The following is a 21,273-nucleotide window of genomic DNA, read 5'->3' as shown; positions in this document are numbered from 1 at the left end:
TCTTATTTTTTCCGACCGACGTTTCATTGTGTTTAAACGACAACGACACTTGCGGAAACAGCTGATTGTGATTTTGTTGTGTCGTTGAGTTGGAGCTTGCTGACCCAATTTCACCCCGATTTAATCAGAAATCGTAGGTTTTTAAGACTCCATTTGTATTCGTAAGATTATGTAAATTATAGATTCATTTAAATTCATACCAAGAACTATAGAACAATACATTCCATGTCAAAAATGTACATTATTATTGTTTGTGCTTTTCTAGTTGGGGTTGCATCGTTCTTTGTGACGCAAACGCACATAAACAAAGGCATGGAAATGAGTGTAAGTATCCAAAGTATCCATCCGCGTATCGTATTGGGCAAGAGTAATTCAATGAATGAATGACTAAAACTGTCTTTTATGTTGAAAGACCAACAAGTGTTTCATGGCAGCAATGTTTGTGGCAAAGCTTTCACCACCGCCGTTGACTTACAGAATGGATTTGTTTTGTATGATAAACTTTTTCAAACCAGTTTCAATTAACAATCTCGACAGTTAACATCCAATCGGCCTAGCTTAAAGTCTTTTACAAATATTCAAATGATTGTATTGGCTGGCCGCATGGTGCTAGTGAAAGTTTTCTAAATCACTTTTTATTTTGTTTACGAAGACTTTGTTAAGGAAGTTTATTTTGTTTTCTTACACTTTATAAATCCAAAAAAAAGGCTGCTATGTTTGCCCGAGTCTCCTTCTATCCCACATTGTTGTACAATGTGCTAATGGAAAAGGCCACCGCACGTAATTGGTATGATCGTATCGATGAGAATGTCATCTTGGGCGCTTTGCCATTTCGCTCTCAGGCAAATGATGTAAGTTTTATCGGAAATTAAGACATTATTTTTGTAAGTGATTCTTAAATGTGTTGATTGTCTTTTATAGTTGATTAAAAATGAAAATATGAAAGCTGTGGTATCCATGAATGAAGATTATGAATTAACAGTATTTTCAAATAATGCCCCCAAATGGCAATTGTTGGGAGTGGAATTTTTACAATTGGCCACCACTGATATCTTCGAATCGCCTTGCCAAGATAAACTCTTCAAGGGTGTTGAATTTATTAACAAATTTCTACCTCAAAATGATCGTATAAAGAATTTAAGTACAACATCAAATCCGGAGAATATTGGAACTGTTTATGTTCACTGCAAAGCTGGGCGAACACGTAGTGCAACATTGGTGGGGTGTTATTTAATGATGGTGAGTAATGATAAAATAAATATGACAATGTGTATTATTTATTCTTTTTATAAATGATTAGCACATCGCATATGGAAAAGTAATAATAAGTAATCTACCATAATACGGTATACAGGGTGAGATAAAAAAATGCAACAAAGTCAAACTCAATCATTTTTACACATTTTTTAAAATTTTATTGAATAAAAGCAAAAAATGTCGGAAATAGCATCAAATTCTAGAATAAGTTTAGATTTGTTCGAATTAATCACCTTTAGAACGAATTATGGTCTTCAACGGCCAATGAAACCGTCACACGCTGCCCGAATGTTGCTCTGCTCTATTTTGGCCCATTCCCGGCGAAGCGCTTGCTTGATGTGATCGACATTTTCATATTTTTGAGTGCCAACCTTACTTTCCAAAATACTCCAGACACAATAGTACCGGATACCAATAGTAGATTGGTATCCGGAGATTTTGGTGGCTATTATGCACTGTAAAAGAAGCGAAAAACATCATTTTGGAACCATTCTAGGGTTGCGATGCTGATTGCGATGGTGCTGAGTCCAGTTGGAACGTCCAAGGTCTGCGGCCAAAATGTTTGCTTACCCAAGGCTTTAATACACCCTCCAGAGTGAGTTCTGGTGGCTAACCGAAGGTGCACATTTTCAGCTGACCTCTTTGGCAAGTAAACACTATCGGAGAAAACCAAATCCGGCAGTTCACCACTTTGGCCAAGCAGGGCAACTCTTGAGCTCTTTTGAGTTTATTTTCTTTCCGTTGCGGTGTAAGTTCTTGCACTTTTGGAATTCCAATGGCTCATTTTTCAATATTTGCCGAATGGAATATTGCAGCTGATGTTGATGTTTTCTTCCTTTCACTTCCTTGACGTCGAGCTACGGTACCAAAAGATTTATTCACATTTAAATGCTGGAGTGCTCTAACGATAGCCATTTGTGGTTTTCCAGCCAAATATAAAGAAATCACATTATCACGCTTGAATTCCATCACGAATAACTTTTTTCTGCGTAATTCTCACCAAAATTATTTGTACGCTTGTAAAAAATATAATGAGCTGTCATTGGAATAATTTTAACATCTTTCGGACGAGTGGCTTAGAAATGACAGCAGTCTGAAGTTGGTTGCAGTTATTTCATCTCACCCTGTATATGGCACTTTTACAACAATAAATCATAATAATTAATTTAAACATACATACTGATAAATGTATTTCTTTAAAATGGCCTTGTTAATGTTAAATTGCAATTTTTTTTTGCAAATCGAAATACATGTATGATTTTACCACGTAGATATAATAACATGACTTTCGAATGAACCCAAGCAATAGCTAATTAAAATATAGCTTTTAAAAATGTAACAATTTTATATAGAAACTTATTCAATGCCAAAGTCCAAAGTTAATTATAAATATTTAATAACTATTTACATTTACTTCTTTCAGAAAAACGGCTGGACACCTGAAAAAGCTGTCGAACATATGCGTAGTTGTCGACCTCACATATTGTTACATACCAAACAATGGGATGCCTTAAGATTGTTCTACAAAAAGAATGTGGAAAAGTCATGACCTGATGCAGCTGAAGGAGACTTAAGAAAATAATCTGAACCAAGCAAATAGCTTTATTATATTGTTAGAATAATGAATAACAATACATTAGAAATTTTGTGTGAACTTCCCTTTTGTATGTTAATTTATATTGAGATTGTTATGTAAATTAAATAATAGATTTTTTGTAAACAAAATGTGGCTGAAACTCATTCCTGGTTTTGTGGTACAAAATTACCTAAGACCCAAAACTTTTTTATCATGTTAACAATGCCGCAATCGTTATATATTAATTTGTACAGACCAAACAGTGTAGCCAATGACACGGTTATATTAAGACTTCTTGCAACAATGGGTAATACTTTTCCGACAACCGATGAACGGACATAATCTTTGCACATAGATTCACATCCCCTATAATTGAAGACATAACCGATTAAATTACATTGGTGTAAGCTTCATTAGCAAATTCCATTTTACCAATATGTATGGAGGGTTGACACAAAGGCAGTAGCCATTTCAAATTCTTTGGATTGAAAACAAAATGCAGAGGGCAACATGAATACCAGTGCAACTCCCACCAGGCGTTCTGCCTTCCAGAGACCAGTATATTTGCGGCTTGATTCATATTGTTTAATGGATATTGTGGTATTTCCGCTCCGACGTATGGGAACCCTAGATCCCCGATGCTGAAATGTTTTCAAACTTGCCATATTTTCATTCCAGAGTTTTGAAGAATAATTTCTGCCATATATTAGCCCATTTTTGGCCATGGCATGGAAATTTGTTGCTGAGAAAAAATACATATAAAAAGGAAGGTTTGTAAAGCCTCTAAATTTATATACATACCACACAAATATCTCATGTTACATCTTAAAAAAATTGAGGACATATCTCTCTGTTTAAATTATTTATTGCTGCTTGTTTATTTATGTTCTTTTTTTAAAGTCATTTTGAACTGTGAATTCAAATGTAACTTGGTTTTAAATTTGAAATACAACATAGTCACATTTCAACACTCTTAAAATTATTGCTAACATCTGCGGCTCCATCTGCCTTAAATATTTAAACATAGCGAAGGTGTGTGGCAAACACAAATTACGAGATACATATGTACACAAATAATTCATTAAGATCATGGTACAATGATATCAAGGTAGGGCTATGATACCATATGATTTTAATTTTGTTATTTTCTTGGTTTTCTTTTCAATAACAAAAAAATTGTTCAGAAAATATTCAAATTCGGGTGTTTTTAAAATGTTTATTTCAACGTATGCATCGTCAAAATCTAGAGTTTTTGTAGCGAAATAATCCTTTAGAGATATATAGTACATGATTTTGAAAAGAAGTGTTGACCTTTCATTCAGTTATCGCGTTTTTCAATTATTTATTCAAAATAAATGCAACAAGTTCTTTGATTTTTTATTGTTTTGATACTAATTCTGACATTACAAGCCAAACAGGTAGAGCTCTATACTTGCAATTTTTTCAAAGTTGGCCTACCTTCTCTTCATTGTACCATGATTAAGTTAACAAGTCTAAACTAATTTTTGTAGCATGTTGAAACTTTTAGACTGTAGTGCGTATGACTTCACATATTTAAAATAGATGGCGCTGTCCCTAAGTCCACTTTTTTGTCAGTATTCTATAAACATCTCTACATTCCATAAAATATTGCCGTTCCCAATAAGATGCTGTACGTGTCATCTAGACACGTTGCATGATACAAAGTAAAAATTATTTGTTCGATGAATAATTTATTTTTTGTATTTTCTCTTACAAAGTGAATATCTCATTGAAGTTTTAAGTAATTGAATTAAAGCATACAATTTCTAAATAATAACATAGATAATTTTTTTTTGGCAAAATTTAAACACCTTTCACTGCCCACAATTTCTTAACAGACTTGGCAATGCCAATGTCGTTGTAGATCAAGTAGAACAAACCGCCCAAAGTTGCCATAGACAACAACAGCAAGGATCCGTGAGCTACTTTAGGTAAAACATTACCAACCACAGAGGGACGCATGTAATCAGTTACCAAGGCTTCAATGCCCCTAAACAAAAAAAAAAGAAAAACATTATCTGTGGTTTATTGCAATAGCAAGCTTCTTCAAATATTCCGCTTACCAGTGAGAATGAAGAACCAGGGAAACAGCCAACAAAGCATCCATGGTTTGTGATGGTACAACGAAAGCGAGTGGTACAACACCCAACAAAGCCAACGAAACAACACGTTCAATTGTCCACAAGGCAGTGTGACTACCACCAGCAGCAGCCATGCGGGGAGCACTTACCGCAACATTACGTGTAACAGGCTAAAGGATAATTCGGTTCATTACAAATATTAAAATTTTCAAAACTTCATAATGGATACAATATCTATACTTACAGCAGCAACGTTCTTAACCAAATTCAATGGTTTGACCAAAGCACTACGTTGGGCAGCAACTACTGTAGCATAGGTCTTTAATGGGGTCATACGCACAGATTTAACCAAAGCGGCACCTGTTGTTTTGTAAAAAAGAAAACAATTATCCGAAAATATTGAAAATATTGCTTGCCATTAGTTATATAATGTAAATTGTATGTTTTATTACTTTGCGAAGTTTATAGAACTCTGGACAGTACATACCATTAAATTTGGTGGCATTACGGAGCACAAGTTGCAAGGCCATAGTAAGGTGTGTTTATATTCCAAAGAACACTTCTAAAACTTAATTTAAAGTAGATTTATTAAAAATCTAGGAAAAAAGTACGTCTAAGCAAGCTGTTATGGGCAGTAGTGACAATTCACAACATAGGTAAACGTCAATGCGGTATGTAGGGTTGCCATATCACGGGATTATAAATTACTCTACGACGTGTCGTAGAACAGTTAAAAACGTAATCTACGTACAGGAATGAGAGAAGTTAGAGTCTTGGCATATTACCGTGGTAGAAAAATATAGGTAGACGCATTGACACAGCTGCTGGAAAAATGAACTGTCAAACTAATTGTAAAATTAAAAATGTTTAATGAAAAATTATTTAAATTTGTAAAAATTGTTGAAAACACGAATTATAATAACCTCCGAATGACGTCGTATAAGAAAACATATTAAAATCTACTTATATTAAAAAAAAAAACATTTAAAATTTTGACATATCAATGTTCCCAAGCGTTGATGCATCTACCTGTATTCTTGTGCCATGGTATATACAATTCATATGTACTGTCACGTAATGTTTATTAACACAGTTTTTATTACATTATTTGAATGTAATATACATAAGGTTAAAACCGATCACTTGTGAATGCAACAAGTTCATAGGTACACATTGAAACATTAGAAGGTTTCACACATGACATAACCACAGAAGGTAGAACAAAGCTACCCCTGAATACAATATTTTTGCTTTGCCCTTATTCTGTCAAAACATATGCACATTTTGTGTATCCATTCTTGTTTCGCGGGTTTTACCCATATACGAATTTAGTTTAAAAAATTAAAAATAAGCAGAGCCAACTATTGCATATTTAAAAGTCTATTTGGCACTATACGACTTCTGCACAGAGTTGTATTTTTCTAGTTCCTTTAAAGATGAACAACATTTCTTATTGAGCCATGGATGAATTATCAAGGTACAATGAGGATGTAAACAGATCCGTAAAACTACTGAAATACAGCCCTAAGAGCACATTTAGAACAAGAAACATACTTCAAAAAGCAAAACATATATTTTCAAAAGTAAATGTCTTTATTCTGTCAAAACATATATAAGAATTTTGTTAATAAATTAAAAAAACAAATTTTGCATTTTTATAAGTCTATAACACTTCAGCACAGAGTTGCATTTTTCTAGTTTTCTTAAAGTTGAGCAACCTTTCTTATAAAGCCTTGGTAAATACCTTATGAATATAAAATATTTTTTTAAATAAAAGTTAATTTTTAGTATGCGTTTCTCAACAATTTTTACAAATTTGAATAATTTTTAATCAAAAAATTTCAATTCCAAAATTTGTTTGACAGTTCATTGTCTCAGCAGCTGTGTTGATGCGTCTACCTATATTTTTCTATACGACGCAAATCATAATAATTTTTCATTCAACATTTCTAATTCCAAAATCGGGTTTACAGTTCATTGTCCCAGCAGCTGTGTGGATGCTACTATCTGTTCTTCTACCATGGTCTACCTGTATTCTTCTACCATGCTTTACACTATTTGCATAGTCGCATACCACTTTAATGTGTTAGAATGAGACGTAAGTAGTTCTAAACATATCCCAAGTATAAGGTCACCCTACCAAGCCAGCTGACTTCCAATTGGAATATCAAAAACATTATTCTAATTGAAATCACAGAACAAAAGATAAACAAATACATTAAATCTATTTTTTTAATTCTGCAGGTGCGCACAGCACAGAGAAAATGCTTCAGTTTTTTTGATTAAAATATAAACCAAATAATCCAAAAAATTCATAATCGTTGTCCAATAATAGCGCTCCTAGCAATCACTTATATGTATTTTGTATTTTTTGACATTAGTATTTGTTGTTTGTTTGCCGACCGACAGTTGTTGTTGGCAATTGGTTTGTGTAAAAATGACTACTGTCCTGGAAAATAATAACAAATTGAAAAATTATATATTGGCACCGGAATTGTCCATCCATGATCCACTACCTGATATAATACCGCGTGAATATAATGAAGAGAAACTGCTTCATTTACCACGGGGCCCAGCAAGTACGAAACTAGTGCCGAAAAGAGATTTCATTACCGGCAAGATTTTGTTATTTGTGGAAGTCGAAATAGAAGATGTGGGAGCTAATGCAAAAAATTCGACATCAATGAGGCGTGAACCAGGAAAATTAGATGAAATTACCAGGGGATCGGCAACAAACTACCCATTTTGGCCAGGTGGATTTGATGAACCACCAAAAGAAATCAAAAGGCTAGAAATAGAAGGCTTTGAAATTGAGGGTGAACTGCTGACCACTCCACCGGGCTTTAAAGCCGGCTATGACTTTACAAAACACGAACAATTCAAGAACAGCATCTTAAAGCCTTTCGCTGCAAAGGAAGCGGAAAAGGTTAACTTGTTGCGGAATCTTGAAGATGACTTGGATGTCCAGGAATGGTTGAAGATAACCCAAGAAGAAGACAATTCCCAGGAGGAAAAAAGGTCGACAATGCTACCGCCTGAATTTAAAGATGTGGACGATGACATAATGGCAACAGAGTTAAAGCCGGTTTTGGAAATATCCACAGCTAAGGACAAAACTCTACAGACCGAATGGGCAGAAATGTTAGATATTTCACATCCAATCACAGATTTTAAGGAAAAAATACCCTGTCCGGCTATGTCATTTCCATTTGAACTGGATACTTTTCAAAAGCAAGCCATTATCAAATTGGAAGAACGCCAATATGTTTTTGTGGCTGCCCATACGTCGGCTGGCAAGACTGTGGTAGCAGAATATGCCATTGCATTGTCTCAACGAGATTTGACAAGAACCATTTATACTTCGCCTATTAAGGCTTTATCGAACCAGAAATATCGTGACTTTAAGAAGACATTCAAAGATGTTGGTCTCATAACTGGTGACCTTCAAATCGACCCAACTGCCACTTGTTTAATTATGACCACAGAGATTTTGAGGTCAATGCTCTATTGTGGCAGCGATATAACTCGTGATTTGGAATATGTCATATTCGATGAAGTGCATTACATTAACAATCCGGAAAGAGGCCATGTCTGGGAAGAAGTTATTATACTATTACCAGATCATGTCAACATTATTATGTTATCTGCCACGGTGCCAAACACCATGGAATTAGCCGATTGGGTGGGTAGTACGAAAAAACGTAAAGTCTTTGTTATTAGTACTCTGAAGAGACCAGTGCCGTTGATGCATTATCTTTACACGGGATCGGGAGGTAAAACTAAAGATGACAGATTTTTATTGGTCGATGACCAGGGACGCTTTTTGCAAGAAAACTATGAGAAGGCAGTGGAAAAGAAAAAGGCTGCACAAAGTAAATCGAAGCAGATGTCCGGTGGTACAGGTCCCAAACATCAAACAACAACACCCAAGCAGGATCAAAATACATGGATAGGATTGATAGACTTTTTAAAACGCAACGATCTTATGCCGGTTGTGGCATTCACGCTGTCACGAAATCGATGTGATATGAATGCCCAGGTGAGAAGATAATTAAATTAATTTTATTATTTGGAAGACTTAAGAAAGTTCTTGGTTTGTTTTAGGCCCTAAATTCCATTGATTTGAACACAGCTCGTGAAAAGGGCTCTGTTGAAATATTCTTCCATCAGTGCTTGTCTAAGTTGAAGCCACCAGATCGTGAATTGCCACAAGTTTTACAAATGAAAGACTCTCTGAGTCGTGGTATAGGCGTGCATCACAGTGGCATTTTGCCTATACTAAAGGAAATTGTTGAAATGTTATTCCAATCAGGTCTTGTCAAGTTGCTCTTTGCCACCGAGACTTTCGCCATGGGTGTTAATATGCCAGCCAGGACGGTGGTCTTTGATTCGCATCGAAAGTTCGATGGCATGGAAGTCAGAAACCTAAAACCCGGCGAATATATTCAAATGGCTGGAAGGGCTGGCCGAAGAGGCCATGATAAAAATGGCTGTGTGATTTTAATGTGTAAGGCTAATGTACCACCAGCTCAAGATTTGCGTTCCATGATTTTGGGTAAACCAGAAAAACTGGAATCACAATTTATTTTACGCTACGCTGTAATCCTAACTTGCCTGCGTATAGAAAGCATTAAAGTCGAGGACATTATGAAATTTACATTCAAAGAATTCAATCAGAAACTACAGCTGCCGGCTCAGCAAAAACAATTGGAAGTTGCACAAAGCAAGTTTTCGCAAATGCCAGAATTGGGTGAACATCTGCAACCTTTGTGTAAATTTTATGATTTGGCCACAGAATATATAGGCGAAAAACAGCGTTTAATGGTAATGTATAACATTCAGACAGCACAAACAAAAAATAATATTTTTTAACTAAATTCCTTGTTTTGCAGAGATTTTTACTGGCTCAGCCTAAGATTGTCAAAGAACTAAAAGTCGGACGTGTGGTTTTGGTGTGCAAGGGCAAACATTATAATAAGCTTGGTGTGCTTCTATCGATGAAAGCGGTACAGGGCAAAGAAACCACATATAGAGTTTTAGTACTTGATCATCAATTCAAAAGCAATGAAAAGGTTTTTATTTTTTAATTTATTTTTTGTTTATTTTTTAAAACATTTAGAAGTATTATTGTATGTGTTCTAGGATGATTTCTATAGAGGAGAAAGTTATTATAAAATGATTGCCTTAACGCCACAATTTAAGTACTACCATCCAGAAGGTATTGGTGGACATACAATACTGGATCTTCATGCAGCAGATTTTGTAGAAATCACCAAAACGAATGTAAAGATTGATGCTGACGTTATAATACGTAATTGGGAACAACGACAGATTGAACGATTTAAGGATTCACCACCAGGAGCTTCAGTCGTTAAGCTGGTCTCGGAACTACATCAATTGAATGAGAACTATATACAAAATAGCGATTCAATCAAGTTCATAAACATGTCCAAAGAGATTAATGTTAATGCTGAAACGGAAATGGCCCAAATTCGTTATTTGGAACATTTAGCCAAACAACTGCAAGATGTGTTGCCACACACAAATATCGCTGGCTTTGAACAAGAATTTGCCATTGTATACGAACGTAAAATGTTGGAACACCGCATTGAAGAATTGAAATTTAAAAACTCTACTAAAAATCTATCCCTCTACCCGGACTACTGTAATAAATTGGAAGTGCTTAGAGCATTGAAATATATTGATGAACTAGATGAAGGTGTGTAATGTCTTGTGACCAAGTTTATATATACATATAAGACTTTAAATGTTCCCTTATTCTTTTAGTGACGTTGAAGGGAAAGGTGGCATGTGAAATGGGTCAGAATGAATTGTTAATTACCGAGTTGATACTTTGTAATATGTTTAACAATTTAGAACCTGCAGAAATTGCAGCTCTACTCTCAGGCTTGGTCTTTCAAGCCAAAATCCAAGGGGAACCTGTTATACCGGAAAAACTTAAGAAGGTGCGTGCAACATCTATTTGATGTCTATCTACCATAAGGATAAACAAAGCACAACATTTATTTTCGAATTATGTTTTAAAAAATGTCCCTTTCAGTGTGTCAAAGAATTTGAAGAAATTAATGATAACATATTATCTGTCGAGCTACGCCATCATGCCGTTGTACAGACTGAAGACCGTTTAAACTTTGGCTTATTGGAAGTCGTTTATGAATGGGCTCGCAATAAGGTTTGATAAGATTTGAATAAGATTTATAGCTTTGTCAGACAAAAATTCTAAATGATTACTAAATCTTACAGCCATTTGCCGAAATTATGAAATTAACCGAAGTCCAGGAAGGTATTATTGTTCGGTGCATTCAGCAATTAGATGAAACAATTCGTGATGTTAAAACTGCTGCCATACGTATTGGCAATCCAGCATTGCAAAGCAAAATGGAAGAAGCATCGAATGCCATTAAACGTGATATTGTATTTACAGCTAGTTTATATACAACGTTTTAAGTCTGAAAGTTTGTCGTTTCTTTGTCTCTCATAACTATATGATTGTAAATTTTTTCTTAACAGAAATAAAAATGATAATATTTTTTTTTTAATTTTTTCTTTATGGTCAACTAAATAGGCAAATATGCAGTAATTAAAAAACTACTAACAATCCATAGCCAAGTACAACTAGTCTTCAAGACACGAACGGAATTTGAGAAAACTGAAATGTACGGCCGAGTTGATTTCTGATCTCCAAAACTTCGAAAAAAGTTATTGGAAATTTGTTGCACCTATTGGCTTGAGAAATGTTGAACGGTCTTAACAAAAAGGATATCAAAAAATTATTGGCTTTGTATATTTTTAAATTTATTTTTTCTTATTTCATTTAAAATGAATATGCGTTCTCTTGTTATGGTGTAATAATGTCCAATACACGCATAGGAAATCATTACACACCGTAAAGACATTTCTGTTTATTATGTTTAAATATATTTAAATATATATGCATGTAGTTTATGTGTACGTCATTTCTTAAAATGTATGCATTTAGAATATTTATGTATGTGTTTACTGCATTTATGAAAAGAAAACCTAATTTCATAAAATTTCCATCGAAAAACGTTTTTTTTTTTTTCTTTTTGTATAAAATCTATATAACAGAGAATTGAACGAGTTGTACGCTACTTATCGTGATTCTGGCTTAAATTTCGGTGGCACCATAAGACCCTGCATACGTTTTTGTTTCTTAGCTTTCTTAGATTTGCCCGCTTGAAAATCATGCCAACTGTTTACACGACTCTGGCGAGATTCTTCGAAATTTTTTTGCCATTCACGATCGGCTTTTATTCTTTCTTCCTCTTCGATTTCAGCTTCACGTTTACGTTTGCGTTCTTCTTGATCACGTTGATCCAATTGCTGCCGCCTACGTTCCATGTCGGCAAAGAGTTTCATAACCATGACATAAATGGCATGTTTGTACTTGGCGGGATCATCTTCCGGTATTGTTTCAAAGCGATTTTCCTTTTTGATCTTTTTACGTTTCTCAGCAATCTACAACAAGGAAATTATTGAACTTTCACTCTTATTATGCAAAATTATAAGAAAATACGTATAATTTCTTACCATGTGATCGGTTCTTTCTTTAGCCTCCTCGTAGACATCCAAACATTTTTTGCGGGTTACTTCATTCTCTAAAATTTTCCATGCTCTATTGATAATTTCGAATGCTTTTTGTGCCCTCTCCTTGTCATCTTGATTTTTATCTGGATGAACAAGTATGGATAGTTGACGATAGCGCTTCTTTATCTGATCAATTGGTACCTCGGGTTCAATTTGCAGCACTTCGAAGGGGTTGAGATTGAAGTATGTCGAACCTGGACGAAGTAAACGATCAATTTGTTGAGAAGATGTTAAAACGGAATCACGTTTTTCAATTTCTTTAACCTGTGAATAATACGGCAAAATATATTTAGCAAATTTACAGAATATTAGAATAAATATGAAACTTAAGAATTTCTTGGCACAATGTAAGTAGTTGTTGTATTTTGCTGATCATCGGTAAGTTTAGGGCGTCATGATAAAAATATTGTATGTTGATAAATTATAAATGTCAATAATTAACACATATTCCGAATGGAGAGAAAACAATTGTTGTTTAAATAGAAACAAAAAGGCTGCGAAGTTCACGGTAAAAACAAATATGTCCTTTATACTTTGTTTAAGAAATGACACCTCCAAAAACCCGCTCAAACGTTTACAGAAGTCGCTCCCAGTGTTAAAAGTTTAATTGTCCACAGAGAGTAGTAGGACGTATTACCAAAAATTTCACACATTTATACATGACGCCCTTGGTTTATTAACAGTTCTTAATTATGTCTCTAGTTGGACTCACTTCTTCATAAAATACATCAAAGGACTCCTTTGAAGTTGTGGGCTTTTCCGACGACATTTTCTTTGATGTGCTGTGTAAACGAAAAAAATACAAAATAAATATAAGTGATTGCTAGGAGCACTATTATTGGACAAAAATTATGACTTTATTGGACTATTTGGTTTTCTATTTTAATCAAAAAAAACTTTCAGAAACACAATTTTATTTTTTACTTTTGTTTGCAAGCACAAGCAGACCACCAAATAATCGGAGTAATCGTATGTATGTAATCGAATTTACTGACTCTTCTTCTTTTCAGTGGAAATGTAATGTACGGAGAATGATTATGCTACATGTTTACAACTATATACGTCTTATTCTAACACATGAAAGTAGTATGCGACTTTGCACACAATTGCTCTGTTCCAGAACCTGCAATAATCTACTTGTTTTTCAATTTTTTCGATAACATCCATAATTACAAGAATGTAATAGTTTTTACTCCGATAACCCATTTTCCCTTTAAGATATCGCAGAAAATTGCAAAACTAGTAGATTCTTGCAGGTACTGGAACAGAGCAATTGTGGCATTACAATATTTTAACTTAAGTGAAAATCGTGAAAAAGAAATGTAACGGAGCGGATTTTTCACCATACACAAAACACAATTTGAACAATTTTAAAAATAAAAAGAAATAAACACGGGAACATTGATGTGTCCAAAATTTAAAAATGCTTCTTTAAATATAAGTAAATCTTTATATGTTTTCTTATACGACATCAAGGAGGTAGAACAGCTTTGTAAAACTACAAAAATACAGCCTTGAGACCTCCTCTTGTCAAAATTGCATGCAACTAGTTGTTTTCATATATTCAATATTTTTCTCATTTTTAAAATCATTTAAACAGCGGGAAAAATGAATGATACGACTTGCGCGTCTCGCAATGTACGTGAGACATACACATAATTGCCAGAAATCATGCACACTTAGGAAAAAATTGTAATCAGCTGGTAGCTCTATCTTACCTTTTCATTGTACCATGGTTAATACCTTTAATACGCGCCCTGCAATTTACGTTTCTTCCAAACATTTAGAAAAAAATTGTAATCAGCTTTATCCATGGTAAAATCAAGAAGGTAAGGTCGTACAATCATATGTTTACAATTTTTTTCAGAACTATTCTTTTGACAACATCTCATTGCCAAAATGTTTATTTATGAATTCATTATATACATGGAACAATTATGGAAGGTAGAAGAAAGCTGCCCCACCAAATACAATTTTTTTCTTTTGGTGCCCTTATTCTGTCAACACATATTCACATTTTGTGTATGTATGTGTGTTGTTTTGAATAAAAAATACAATAATTTAAAATTATTTTGAATTTGGTTGAAAAATAAATGCAAATTTTTGACCTAAATGGGTAACAAATCGTACAATTTATCGTAGAGGCTCTGGAATAGACCGCTTGTATTGTGTTAATCGCAGTGATTGTGGGCATCGTTTTCAAACATGTGTTGACATGTGAGAATGTTACGCGTCAAGCAATTCCACCTTTTGTGTATTTTGCTTAACAGACGAACACATAACAAAAAAGTTATATGGAATAATATTTAAATGAATACAAATGATTTCTATATTAAATAGGCTAATTTTAAGCAGCAAACCTGTTCCTCAGTACATCTGCAATAAGTTATACGTAAAAAATCTCCATTCTACCTCCGACAAACCTCACACCATGGCGACAAATATTGTATGGATGGATTTAGAAATGACTGGTTTGAATGTATTCACGGATAAAATCTTAGAGGTTTCATGTTTAATTACCGATCAAGATTTAAACATTGTAGCGGAAGGGCCATGTTTTGCAATCAACCAACCCAAGGAAGTGTTGGAGACAATGAATGAATGGTGCATGAAACATCATAATGAATCTGGACTGGTGGATAAATGTTTAAAATCCCAAATCACTACAGAGCAGGGAGAACAATTAATTTTAGATTTTCTAAAAAAGCAAGTGCCCAAAGGAAAATGCCCATTAGCTGGGAATTCTGTTTATATGGACAGGTAAAAAACTTTGTTTTTCTTTCTAATGGTTGCTCAATAAATTAAGGCAATTGTTTTTCTTTATTTTGTTTCAGATTATTTTTACGTAAGGAAATGCCTCAAGTGGATGACTACATGCACTATAGGATCATTGATGTTTCCAGTATCAAAGAATTGGCACGACGATGGAAACCCTCAGTTATTAAAAACGCTCCAGCCAAGATATTAGCCCATCGCAGTTTAGATGATATTAAAGATAGTATAGCAGAATTGAAATATTATCGAAAAGAATTTTTTAGTTAGAAACAATTTCAATGCAGTTAATTTTTTGGCTGCTAGCAATATTCATCACTTCAGACAATTGCAAATAATAATAAAAACTAAAATTTAATATTTTTTAGATTTTTTCTTGTTGAGGAGACGATCTTTATGACTTTATTACGTAATAACTTTGGCTTAAGCTGAGTTTAGGGGCTATGCTCGGATTGGCCTGAAATGTACAAAATGGATATCATTTGAAGCTTATGGAAATGTCTTTCTAAAAAGTGGTTATATGATGGGTTGGTTTCAATTGGTTCCGGAGTAATACAAAAAAATCTATATTTTTTGTACCGAAACTTTTTGAAAAACCCATAACGAAAATGGGCCCATTATGGGGCCTCTTGAAAAAGGTGCAATAGGTATTGAAATTTCTTGTAGTTCCGAAGATATTAGTGTTGCAAATCATGAAATTGAGATTTGCTCCACTAATATGCATCTAACCTTTATAGCTTTGTAGTTCCGAAGATATTGACTTTAAAGTCGAATTCCGGCTACTTACAAAATTTAGAAAAACTATGGATCGCGTAGCCGGTGTTGGACATACCCCAGGGGAGAACATCTCAAGCCCCTGCCGAAGGCCGTCTACTCACCAAAATTACAATGTTTAGTAAAACTTTGGATCGCGTAGCCGGTATTGGACATACCCCAAGTGAGAAAATCTCAAGCCCCAGCCGAAGGCCGGCTACTTTAAAATGCTTAGATACATATAGTGGAGAAAATTTCAATTTCATAATTTGCATTACATATATCTTTGGAACTATAAGAGATATCAGTACACATGATATAATTCTGGAAAGGCAAGAATATAGTCTATAATGTAGCATGTAGATATTAATACTCCATAATGGGTCTATTTTCGAGTTTTTAGGTGTTTTTCAAAAAGTACTGATATAAAAATACCAATTTTCTTGCATTACTCCGGAACCGGTTCCTATCATATGACAACTTGTTGAATAGATAATTCCATAAGCTTTCAAATGATACTCATTTTGTACATAATTTATATTTATAAAAATCTTATTTATAAAAATCTTATTTTTTATTGAACTTTCGGGTCAAATAACTGGGTAACCGGGTATTAGCCCCTAAACTCAAGCTGCTCCATAACTTTAAGAAAAAACTGCAGTTGTAAATTAAAACAAAATCACCATTAATTCTATGGAACCTCACAAAATCGATACACGAAGTAAAAACATTTGAAATAATGACCTGTAATTTTGTAAAGACAACAATGTTTATGCTGATAACTTTAAAATGTTAGTGATAATTTTGTTCAATAACGTTTTGTAAGTTATAGCATTTGGTTCTTTGACGAATGTGCTCTTCTGAATCGTTGAAGGGATTTTACTTGTTCATTTCTTTATAGGTTTTTCTTATAATAATACAGGGTTAGATAAAACTGCAACAAAGTCAAACACCATAATTTTTAAATTTTTTTAAATTTTACTGAATGAAAGCAAAACAGATCGGAAATAGCATCAAATTTTTGAATCAGTTTAGATTTGTTCGAATTGGTCACCTTTGGCACGAATTATGGCCTTCAAACGGCCAATGAAACCGTCACACGCTGCCCGAATGTTGCTCTGCGGTATTGCTTTTTTAGTGCCAACCTTGCATTCGAAAATACTCCAGACACAATAGTCCAACGGATTGGTATCCGGAAGTTTTTGTGGCATTGTGCGCTGGAAATAAAACGAGCAACCTCATTTTGTAACCATTCTTGGGGGGCGCGTGTTGAGTGGGATGGTGCTGAGTCCTGTTGGAATGTCCAAGGTCTGCGGCCAAAATGTTGCCTAAGGCTTTAATACATCCTCCAGAATATTTTCGCGATAATATTCGGCATTTATTCTGATGCCACGTCGATTAATACAAGCGGAGAGCGACCATCGGCTGTTATGGCGGCCTACACCATCCCCATGGCCGGCGCTTGAGTCCAGGTGGCCAATCGAAGGTGCACATTTTCAGCTGACCTCTTTGGCAAGTAAACACGATCATCTTGTTTGTTTACAAACTGCTGGACAACGAATGTTTTCTCATCGGAGAAAACCAAATTAGGTAGTTCACCACTTTCGGCCAAGCGAAGCAACTCTTTAACTCTTTTGAGTCTATTTTCTTTCTGTTGCGGTGTAAGTTCTTGCACTTTTTGTCCCGAGCTCATTTTTCAATATTTGGCGAATGGAATATTGCGATATGTTCAGCTCACGAGCCATTTTTCGGCCACTGCGGGTTTCGGACGCGGGTTTCGATCAAGTCGCTTCTTTACTTTTCGAACCATTTCTGCTGATGTTCCTGTTTTCTTCCTTCCACTTCCTTTACGTCGTGCTACGCTACCAGTATCACGGTACAAAAGATTTATTCACATTTAAGTTCTGGAGTGCCCTAACGATAGTCATTTATGGTTTCAATAAAGAAAATATAAAATATAAACAAATCACACTATCACGCTTGAATTGTATCACGAATAACTTTTTGGAATAACTTCTGGAAAATTCTCACTAAAATGCTTTTGAACGCTTGTAAATAATATAATGAGCTGTCACTGGAATAATTTTAACAGCTGTCGGACGAGTGTCTTAGAAATGACAGCAGTCTGAAGTTGGTTGCAGTTTTTTTCATCTCACCCTGTAAACATTGCAAAAATGGCAAACCTTTTCAAGGTTTTAAGCTTGAAATATCGACATAACACATTCTCATATATTTCGTGTTTCCTAACACTTTTACATTTTTGCCTATTGCTCAAAACTAATAGACCTCTTTCGGGTTTATAGGTCTAACGTTACATGATGTTCTATCAGCTAATAAAACAACAAACAAGATATCTACATTTAAAATTATGTTTTATTTTAAGATGGTAATGCTATGCTAATTTTTTATTCTTTTTCATTTTAGGTATTTTTTTGGGTATTTGGAAATTAAATTCTTTTCACATTCACATTTTTCAAGTTATTTCATCTTGGGGTATATATCAATCAAAAATTTGAAATGTATCAGTGGCAAATTTTATTTTACTCTGTTTTATTTGTTTGTTTTGTAATTATTTTAAAAAGTAAACGTATTTTTTAGATTGTAAAATATATATTTTGTTGATGTTACGGTTGGTTTTCTGTTCTGCATTAACGTTGAATGTGACCTGTTGTTTTGTTCTAGTTTTCCTTTTTTTGATGCTAGATATTATTAAGTTACATGTTACAACTATTAATTAAATGTTTAAATACTATTTTTTATTATTATTATTATTATATATAAATATATTATTTGTTATCATTATTTAATAAAAAAAGAAATACGATAATCGACAAAACAAATCAAGGGATGAGGAAGGAATATGCGCTTATTTATATAAATCTGTACATATAAAAATAAAGACATTAGTTTTTTCTTTTGTAATATCTATTATTTTAATTCAAATATTATTTGTGTGTTTGTTTTTGAATGGTTTTAAGACATTGTCCTAAAATATACGTATCTTGGGTATGTGAAGTGAAAAATAAAAATATTTGTAGTTTGTTTTTTTGTTTATTTTACATTTGGAAAACGAAACTCCATAATGCTATTCAAAAATAAATAACAAACTCTTTAGGAAGACAATGGAAAATATAGAATAATTACGCAAATAATAATAACACAAATCATTTTAAAACATGCAAGCGATTTTGGTGTTTGAAAATAATATGCAAAAATGTATTTTTCACGTTGCCAGTCTTGCATTTGGTATTCCAAAAAATTGAAATCGATTGAAATGAATATAGAAACATGCCCAGTTTAGATTGATAAAAAACTTTGGCCGAAACAACTGGGTTTCAACTCTAACATTTCATATACAGGGTGAGATGAAAAAACTGCAACCAACTTCAGACTGCTGTCACACCTAAGCCACTCGTCCGACGGCTGTTAAAATTATTCCAGTGGCAGCTCACCATATTGTTTACAAGCGTACAAAAGCATTTGGTGAGAATTTTCCATAAAAAATTCTTATTCGTAATGGAATTCAAGCGTAATAATGGGATTTCTTTATATTTGACTGGAAACCCACAAGTGGCTATCGTTAGAGCACTCCAGCATTTAAATATGAATAAATCTTTTGTGTCTCGTACTATCGCTCGTTACCGTGATACTGGTAGCGTAGCCCGAAGTCAAGGAAGTGGACGGAAGAAAACAGCAACATCAGCAGAAATGGTTCGAAAAGTAAACAAGCGACTTGATCGAAGCCCGCGTCGCAATGGCCGAAAAATGGCTCGTGAGCTGAACATATCGCAATATTCCATTCGGCAATTATTGAAAAATGAGCTTGGGGTAAGGTAAAGCCATTGAAATTTCAAAAAGTGCAAGAACTTACACCGTAACAGAATGAAATTAGACTCAAAAACGCTAAAGAGTTGCTTCGCTTGGCCGAAAGTGGTGAACTGCCGAATTTGGTTTTCTCCGATGAGAAAACATTCTTTGTCCAGCAGTTTGTAAATAAACAAAATGATCGTGTTTACTTGCCAAAGAGGTCAGCTGAAAATGTGTATCTTCGGTTGGCCACTAAAAGTCAAGCGCCGACCATGGTGATGGCAGAATAAATGCAAAAATATTCTGGGGGGTATATTAAAGCCTTGGGCACGCAAACATTTTGGCCGCAGACCTTGGACATTCTAACAGAACTCAGCACCATTGCACTTAGCACGCGCCACCAAAGAATGGTTACAAAATGAGCTTCCTCGCTTCATTTCCAGCGCACAATGGCCGCCAAAATCTCCGGAGACCAATCCGTTGGACTATTGTGTCTGGCGTATTTTGAAAAGCAAGGTTGGCACTAAAAAATACCAAAGTATCGAAGCGCTTCGCCGGGAATGGACAAAATACCGAAGAGCAACATTCAAGCAGCGTGTGACGGTTTAATTGGCCGTTTGAAGGCTATAATTCGTGCCAAATGTTACCAATCGAACAAATGTAAACTTATGCTAAAATTTTATACTATTTCCGACATTGTTGTTGTTGTTGTTGTTGTTGTAGCAGTAGTGCATGTGTGTGTTTGTGTTCTGCTAATCTGGTTCCAGCTCCAGGTTTAGAAATTCGGCTACTTAACGGGCTGTAGCCAGAGATCCTCTGGAGTGAGTTGGGTAGGTTTGGCTGAGCAATTAAAAAGGTGTAGCGTATTGTGCGGGCCTGTATCGCACGCCGGGCAGGCGTCACGCACATCTTCATCAATTCGTGCCCAATACGAATTGAGGCGACTACACCATCCTGAACGTAATTGCGCCAAAACTACCCTGGTTTGTCTAGGCAGCTGACGTTCTTCGGCTGCAATGGATGGGGGGTGGACTCCGAGGACGGCATTCACTTTATAACTGCTCATAGCATCCGCGACTGCATCGGTGTGAATGCCACTCAGACCTGCCTGATAGGCTTCTTGATCTAGAGGCTCTCTCTTGTAGCGCTGGACCTCTCTCTTTAGATCATGTATGTCCTTCCTGACACGCCTGGGTGGGGGAGAGTTATCCACCATATGATGGTTGGGATGACTCTCACGGTAACACCCAAGCAGGTACTGCAACGAAAGCATATGATTATGCTGACGTAAGGGAAGGACTTTCGCCTCCTCATGTAGATGGTCCACTGGTGTCATGAGGAGGCACCCTGTCGCAGTTCTCAGGGCAGCGTTCTGGC

At 34.9% G+C, this 21,273-nt stretch overlaps 5 protein-coding genes across 8 annotated transcripts; 3 read left to right on the top strand and 2 right to left on the bottom strand.

The window, feature by feature from the left end:
- The first annotated feature begins 13 nt into the window (after nucleotides 1-13).
- LOC101892401 (phosphatidylglycerophosphatase and protein-tyrosine phosphatase 1) lies at nucleotides 14-2,982 on the top strand. 3 transcript variants are annotated; one of them, XM_005186912.4, is made up of 5 exons: nucleotides 14-133; nucleotides 266-324; nucleotides 708-851; nucleotides 922-1,239; nucleotides 2,681-2,982. In XM_005186912.4, the coding sequence occupies exons 2-5, from the start codon at nucleotides 313-315 to the stop codon at nucleotides 2,804-2,806; spliced, it is 600 nt and encodes a 199-aa protein (XP_005186969.1). In that variant the 5' UTR covers nucleotides 14-133; nucleotides 266-312; the 3' UTR covers nucleotides 2,807-2,982. The 3 variants fall into 3 exon arrangements, with proteins under 3 accessions (XP_005186969.1, XP_011293941.1, XP_011293940.1); XM_011295639.3 differs by having other exon boundaries at nucleotides 87-161; XM_011295638.3 differs by having other exon boundaries at nucleotides 97-171.
- A 1,543-nt stretch (nucleotides 2,983-4,525) lies between these two features.
- Nucleotides 4,526-5,590, bottom strand: LOC101892117 (succinate dehydrogenase [ubiquinone] cytochrome b small subunit, mitochondrial). The gene is made up of 4 exons (XM_005186910.4): nucleotides 5,423-5,590; nucleotides 5,180-5,295; nucleotides 4,918-5,105; nucleotides 4,526-4,844 (listed from the first exon to the last, which is right to left on the bottom strand). Exons 1-4 carry the CDS (start codon nucleotides 5,463-5,465, stop codon nucleotides 4,658-4,660), a joined length of 534 nt encoding a protein of 177 aa, XP_005186967.1. The 5' UTR covers nucleotides 5,466-5,590; the 3' UTR covers nucleotides 4,526-4,657.
- A 1,526-nt stretch (nucleotides 5,591-7,116) lies between these two features.
- On the top strand, nucleotides 7,117-11,491 carry LOC101891942 (superkiller complex protein 2). Its single transcript, XM_005186909.4, has 7 exons — nucleotides 7,117-8,974; nucleotides 9,040-9,759; nucleotides 9,828-10,007; nucleotides 10,078-10,654; nucleotides 10,723-10,901; nucleotides 10,997-11,128; nucleotides 11,200-11,491. Exons 1-7 carry the CDS (start codon nucleotides 7,373-7,375, stop codon nucleotides 11,401-11,403), a joined length of 3,594 nt encoding a protein of 1,197 aa, XP_005186966.1. The 5' UTR covers nucleotides 7,117-7,372; the 3' UTR covers nucleotides 11,404-11,491.
- Nucleotides 11,492-11,851: 360 nt separating this feature from the next.
- On the bottom strand, nucleotides 11,852-13,611 carry LOC101891770 (dnaJ homolog subfamily C member 8). Of its 2 annotated transcripts, XM_005186908.4 has the most exons (4): nucleotides 13,489-13,611; nucleotides 13,277-13,346; nucleotides 12,508-12,828; nucleotides 11,852-12,435 (listed from the first exon to the last, which is right to left on the bottom strand). In XM_005186908.4, exons 2-4 carry the CDS (start codon nucleotides 13,331-13,333, stop codon nucleotides 12,070-12,072), a joined length of 744 nt encoding a protein of 247 aa, XP_005186965.1. In that variant the 5' UTR covers nucleotides 13,334-13,346; nucleotides 13,489-13,611; the 3' UTR covers nucleotides 11,852-12,069. The 2 variants fall into 2 exon arrangements, with proteins under 2 accessions (XP_005186965.1, XP_019893570.1); XM_020038011.2 differs by lacking the exon at nucleotides 13,489-13,611 and having other exon boundaries at nucleotides 13,277-13,482.
- Nucleotides 13,612-14,744: 1,133 nt separating this feature from the next.
- On the top strand, nucleotides 14,745-15,694 carry LOC101893433 (probable oligoribonuclease). The gene is made up of 2 exons (XM_005186917.4): nucleotides 14,745-15,324; nucleotides 15,399-15,694. Exons 1-2 carry the CDS (start codon nucleotides 14,885-14,887, stop codon nucleotides 15,604-15,606), a joined length of 648 nt encoding a protein of 215 aa, XP_005186974.2. The 5' UTR covers nucleotides 14,745-14,884; the 3' UTR covers nucleotides 15,607-15,694.
- Nucleotides 15,695-21,273: the final 5,579 nt, after the last annotated feature.

The sequence above is a fragment of the Musca domestica genome, unplaced genomic scaffold (genome assembly GCF_030504385.1).
Source record: "Musca domestica strain aabys unplaced genomic scaffold, Musca_domestica.polishedcontigs.V.1.1 4, whole genome shotgun sequence".
Classification (NCBI taxonomy): Eukaryota; Metazoa; Arthropoda; class Insecta; order Diptera; family Muscidae; genus Musca; species Musca domestica.
Note: the sequence above shows the minus strand (reverse complement) of the source record. Positions and strands in the feature narration are given on the sequence as shown.